The 6539-nt window shown below is 46.6% G+C and overlaps 1 protein-coding gene across 1 annotated transcript; it reads right to left on the bottom strand.

Moving 5' to 3' along the window:
* Window positions 1-856: 856 nt before the first annotated feature.
* Window positions 857-1880, bottom strand: LOC144714885 (chlorophyll a-b binding protein 40, chloroplastic-like). The gene has a single exon (XM_078589690.1). It carries the CDS (start codon window positions 1803-1805, stop codon window positions 1005-1007), a length of 801 nt encoding a protein of 266 aa, XP_078445816.1. The 5' UTR covers window positions 1806-1880; the 3' UTR covers window positions 857-1004.
* Between the last annotated feature and the right edge of the window lie 4659 nt (window positions 1881-6539).

Raw genomic sequence — 6539 nt, 5'->3', positions numbered from 1 at the left:
AGTCCACCTGGCGCCACGGTGGCCGCCGCGTCACCCTTTGACCGGAGGTGGGGAAAAAAAATTTCGACGCCAAATGGCGACGTCTCATTCGTCGGGGCTATTTTTTTTACAAAGTTGAAAGTTCGGGCTACAATCTTTACAAAACTGAAAGTTGGGGCTCTTTCATAGTATTATCCCAAACATTAAACCATGATAAAGGGAGTTATTATGGTATCACGATTCTTGGAGCCATGATGGACCAGCCATTCAAGTAATCCTATCATTTGAATCGCTCAACTACACATGGAAGTAGGTGAGTATCATTCGGACAAATTGCTAGGCAAAATTTTATAGAAGGCTTAAAAAGCGATCACGTGGCATTGCGCAATACTCGTCTTCGCATCATGAAATTTTTTACTACGAATCATTAATTTACTATTATCATGTAGCATGATTAAGGGGGACAAAAAAGACCGGAGATGCCGAATGACTTGGGAATCAACAGCACGATTTTTCGATCTGTCAAGGACATGGAGCCCTTAACCGATTCAGCGGCAGCGGGAAGAGAAACTAAGAAATCCGTGACTCGCTCCCTAAATTACGGTGATCTTATAAATTTCATTCAAAACATACATTCTAAAAGGACAAATCCGATGCAATGATTATAAAAACCGAATACTATCTTTATTTAACTTCAACGGGAAATCCACAGCCGCGAATAAACTGCCTTTACTGACCTGAATAGAAACGTATGCCCCTCCAGAATATGATTTGGGTGGGTCTTCACTAGTATTAACCGTATTAGCTTTTCTGCGTCTTTAATCTCGCGACTCAACCCATGAACTTCGCCCTTAGAAGATTGTTAAATAAAATTAGATGCAGAACAGATAAAATCAATTCTTTGGAGCAATAATTTACAAAATCGGAACACAGATGCCGCGAAGCCAGCGGCCCCAACACCCACTAGAATTCGTGCGATGATTGGAGAAGGAATCCGGCATGGGTTTACAGGCACCGGCGAAACCTTAGTTTCCGGGGGCGAAGTTGGTGGCGTAGGCCCAGGCGTTGTTGTTGACGGGGTCGGCGAGGTGGTCGGCCAGGTTCTCCAGGGGACCCTTGCCGGTGACGATGGCCTGCACGAAGAAGCCAAACATGGAGAACATGGCCAGGCGGCCGTTCTTGATCTCCTTCACCTTCAGCTCCGCGAAGGCCTCTGGGTCCTCGGCCAGGTTCAGCGGGTCGAAGCTGCCGCCGGGGTACAGCGGGTCGACAACCTCGCCGAGCGGCCCGCCGGCGACGCGGTAGCCCTCGACGGCGCCCATGAGGACGACCTGCGTGGCCCAGATGGCGAGGATGCTCTGCGCGTGCACCAGGCTGGGGTTGCCGAGGTAGTCCAGCCCGCCCTCGCTGAAGATCTGCGACCCGGCCTTGAACCAGACCGCCTCGCCGAACTTGACGCCGTTGCGGGCGAGCAGCTCGGGGAAGACGCAGCCCAGCGCGCCGAGCATGGCCCAGCGGGCGTGGATCACCTCCAGCTCGCGGTTCTTGGCGAAGGTCTCGGGGTCGGCCGAGAGCCCGGCCGTGTCCCAGCCGTAGTCGCCGGGGAACTCGCCGGTGAGGTAGGAGGGGGCCTCGCCGGAGAAGGGGCCGAGGTACTTGACCCTGTCGGGGCCGTACCAGGGGCTGCCGGAGGAGACGGGCTTGGGCTTGGCTGCCGTCTTCCTCATGGAGATCCTGCCCTCTCCGAATACCTCGGAGCCGGCGGGGGAGACCTTGACCGCCTTACCGGCCATGGAAGGGGAGGAGAGGGCCATGGTGGCTGCCATCGTCTTCTGGCGGGACGACGTCGATTACTTCTTAGACGTTGGCAGGACGCTGGACTTGACCTGAGATTATGGAAGGCTATCACTGCATGTTTTAATAGCATCCGGGGTCGCCTTGCGGCGATCTGGAGTTCCTCCAGTTCAGCGTATCCGGTATCCTGTGCATTCGCCCTATTGGCCTAGCCCTGATACCGTCTGATAGCATCGTGCCCAGCCACAAGTTCAGATATTCATCGTACCTCCAGCGTGAGAGAAAGTTCGTCACGACTCATGAGTCCAGGCCCACGGGCATGGATAATTGGATTTCTTCATATTCCTACGCGGGCTACAATTGATCTCAATTGGGAGCTGTCGGTTTGGATTCTTCATGCAACGACTGGTCTTACAGTAAATCATTTGCGGACAGATTTCCAGGTTACTCATTGGATGCTATCTGATTATCTGATAATATAATCTATAAAATTCTGTTGGGTCTCCTTCGATTTTATGGTATTATTGCTTTGTCGCTGTAGAGATGCTTTACGGAAATCACCGGAAATTGAAACAAGTCTAGTGCTTATGTCTAGTGATTTCTATCGGAGCGTCGGGGCTTCGAATAGCATAAAACTCGACATTACCCTCCTGGCGAACCAATTTTTAAATACTCTCAACCTTTTAAAACTTTAACTGAATGGAGCCAGGGTAAATGACATGCAAGAGAATGGCTGATGTCTTTACTGCTACAATCAGCTAGGAAAACTTAGTAAAACAGCCGAATTTCAAGAAAAAAACACGCGCGCCTTACAACTTAGGATTTTAAGGTAGTCAAAATTGGCTCCATAGACCTATATTTTTTATCTCCATGATAATAGACGTTAAATGAAGTTCTTCATGATGGTTGAATCAACAACTTATGTGCGGGTTAAGCAACAATAAAATCATGCAGGATGTTCATCTTCTAGTCATTTTCAACAAGCACAAGCTCCTAACTCAAATGATTTGATTTTTGGATGCTTCAGGAGAAGCAGAAGATGCTTAAGAGTTGATGAACAGAACTGACAGATTGGAAAATGGTAGCATGAAATCTTCCCAAAACAAAGATTTATGGATTGGAAAGGGGAGTCATGATTTTTTTTAATTTGTGATTGATATTGTTTTGTGTATTGTACTTTTGATCATGCATAACAAGAATGAGTAGTATTGCAGTTTGAAAGCGAAAATTATAGAGATCGTCAAGCCACATGTCAATAGAAATTATAGCATTACTAAATTGAAGAAGGAAAAAAATATTCAATACGAAAAGGACTAGAAAACATGTCAAAAAAGTGATATCCCATTCATGAATTCTGAAAATTTACCTAATGTTTACTCGCATGATCTTCCATCTTTTTAATTGACAATATTGTTTTATATATTCATAGAAAATTTTATGGATGATGAGAATATAGTTTGATAGATTCCCATGAAGAATTACATTCTCATATAAGTAATATTAAAGAATATGAAAGTATTTATGATACTCACTCACTATTTATAGATGATATTTCAGTAAACATAAATAAAAAATTTTAAACTGAGTGAATAGTGAGGGAAGTTATTTCTTTGATAAATTGGTGGGTCATTAACTTGAAATAGCGATACCATTGAATATCAAAATTTAACTTCTTTAACCATATTGTGTAAAAATATTTTTGGAGAAAAATATTTTCACTGATCACCATGATGATTCTTTTCGTAAATATGAGAACCTCCTTTTTATGGATCTATTAAATATCACAATCCTAAGTTAAATGTTAAAATATTTTTCTTACTCATTGCCCCAGTCATTTAGAAAAATCACATTTATGGTCAGGGATGAATATAAATACCACAGTTAAATAAAAATAAAAGATGAATCATAGCATGACATCACTTCACTTTTAAAAACAGATATTCAAAGTTTGTTGTGTGCCTAAATGTAATATTTTTTCATTTCATGTCTCTTTCTCAAGTGTGAGTTTCTACATTTCAAATTTTTTTAGCAGGATAGTTCTTAGACCAATTTTGACATTACACTTTGTTCATTTGGCTAATCAACTCTCGCATATATTTTCTATAACCACGTGGTATCTTTTTTTAATGATTTATATTCAATCTTTATTTGGCATGTTATAAAATTTCCTTGCTTTTATTTTGTATTTTTCCCTTGCTTCCCTTTCTATTGTTTTATTTTTTATTTGATAGAATTAAATTTTCAAAGAAGGGCATGATCCATGGAGAATAAGATAGACACATTTGGTGACAACTTCTTTGTTTATTTAATTTATTGATCTCTAATGTATTGAGTTCCATGCATAAAATTTAGGGGGGAGTTACTCTATAAAGTTATAAAATCCTAAGTGAGGATGGAAAACTTATAACTCCACCCTCAGAAGCCGATTTACCTTTGAACAAATGAGTATGTGTAAATAAGTTAGGATACTACCACAGATCATGAACATGTTTCAAATGGTACAAACTATTATTTTAATTCATATATGGCGAGGGCATCTGGAAAGGTGCTGGAATATACACAAGAATCAGTGGGTTAAAGTGTCATAGTGACTTGTGTGAAGCCCCTCTTCACTATCATATTTTATAAGAAAACTCTAATTATGTGTCTTGGTTACCTACTAGTAAATCTTTTTTTGGTGTAAGGATATGTGATGTAGGACGTCGTCGAGGACATCGTCCGATCGGTACCAAGAACGATGGCTCGGTACCTAGATAGGGGTGTTGGATGTCGACGGGGTCGTTGTCCAATGGATAGATAAAACCTAACGAATAAATATAACTACGATGTACGATGAATGTGTTCTACATGTTGTACATGCAGGCTCCGACTCGAGGGAGATGCCGAGCTCTGTGCTACGAAGGGGGTCACTGCGTGATGGCGACGGTGGCTTCTCGAACCTCATCGGAGGGAAGGACGACGCCTACGGGCCGAACAGAATCAATCAGTAGGGCGCGCACATAACAGACGACTCGTCCGTACCGGTAAGAAGCTCAATTGTATTCGTAGTTTCTCTCAATTAAATCTTTCACCTACCTATCCTAAGCGCGGTGGAGTCAGGGTGAAAGTAAACTTTGAAGGATAATATAACAAGCGGCGAAGAGATGCATACCTCATTGATTGTGGCTTGCCGTGCATAGTCTTCCTCGACAGCGGTAGTTGGAGCGAGTGTGGTGGAGAGGTACCGGACAGCGGTGGCTCAACTGGCAACGTAGCGCAGGAGCTTTATGGAGGTCAGAAGAGAGAATATGGAGGAACCACAACGAGCTGGCGTGCCCTTACGGTGAAGTGGCACGGGCAGAGTCACGAAAGGGGACGCGAACAGTGGCAATCAGCACATCGGCAATACGTTGGAGATCCATAGGTAGTCGGTCGAGATTGGCAACATGCACCAAGGGACAATGAGGACCGCTGCTCGACCGGACACAGGACCAAGCATGGCGCGCGTATGACAAGCGGCCCTCAGTGTCACTTGGGTAGGCGAATGGGGCTAACAGGCAAGGGAGTGTGGGCTAGCCATCGTCCCTTGCGTCGTTCAGAAAAGTCAAGAGCCGTCGTGTCATACACGCGCTTGAACTGAGGTTTTGTGCTGCACGTCCACGCAGCAAGAAGGCAGTTGACTGAGCCCTGAAGGTTGGTGTAATGGCGCACCCTGGGCGAGAGGTCCTCTTCAAAGGTGCTGACCTATTGCGGAGGTTTCCTTGGTCAAATCTGAGTGCCAAATCCTTCGGCGAGTAGGTCCTCCGTCAGCCTGTTTGGTGGCAACTCGCTGATGGTGACCACGACAATGCACCAATACTGGATGAGCCTCCATCTTCTCACGAGATGTCCCGCGTCATGACACGTCACCAACGCCAACTTCAGAACCATCCTCTGATGTGACTCGTTGACACGTTGCCAACGTTGATTAATATTAGGGTTTTACATTTATGTTTATCTTATTTTCTCTTTCCTCCAAGGCCTATATGTAGGCCAATGTTGCAAGAAAGACTTGGTGAATTTTCTTTTGGAATTGAAGTTTCTTCTTCTAAAAAGGAAGTTTGCCCTAGCCATCGTCCCTCCTGAGCCACCGCCACTGCCTCTTGCCACCGCCATTGCTGTCGAGGGAAAACCATTAGTCTCATGAGCCCGATGTGCACACGGTCATCTGCCCGCGCCCGCCGTGCGTACATCATCCTCCCCAGGCCCTCCTCGCGTGGAGTCACCGCCCGCGCCCACAGCGTGCAGGCCGCCCGTTGCGCCCGCCACGCACAGGCTGCCCGCCCACGCCTGTCGTGCGCAAGCCATCCATCCATGCACAGAGCCACCGCCCGCAGGCCACCCTCGCGCGCGCTACGCGCATGCTGCCCGTCCACGCCCACGCACGCAGACCATCCACCCGCGCTCTCTGCGCGTAGAGCCACCGCCCACATGCGCAGCGCGCAGGCCGCCTGCCGGCACCTGCCGTGTGCAGGCCGACCGCGCGCCCCCGCTGCACGCAGGCAACCCACCCACACCCTTTGCGCATAGATCCACTTGCCCGCACCTCGTTTTGTAAGTGCCTACCCCGTATACAGTCTGCAAGTCCCCTCGTTTTGCAAGTGCCCGCCCGCAACACCATGTCAAAGAGCACGTCACTCGCCCCCCTGCCAATGTCGCCCCAAGAATTACCCGCATTGCCACGTCGCACTGCTCTAGAGCCGAGGTAAATTCTATCCTCTTTGGTGTCGGTGTTCTTCCTCCAATGT

The sequence above is a fragment of the Wolffia australiana genome, chromosome 18, assembly GCF_029677425.1.
Source record: "Wolffia australiana isolate 7733 chromosome 18, ASM2967742v1".
Taxonomy (NCBI): Eukaryota; Viridiplantae; Streptophyta; class Magnoliopsida; order Alismatales; family Araceae; genus Wolffia; species Wolffia australiana.
The sequence above is the reverse complement of the archived record's forward strand: the minus strand, read 5'-3'. Positions and strand labels throughout refer to the sequence as shown.

Coding starts and splice junctions, on each gene's coding strand:
- LOC144714885 (XM_078589690.1), bottom strand. CDS start 1,805: ATGGCAGCCACCATGGCCCTCTCCTCCCCTTCCATGGCCGGTAAGGCG.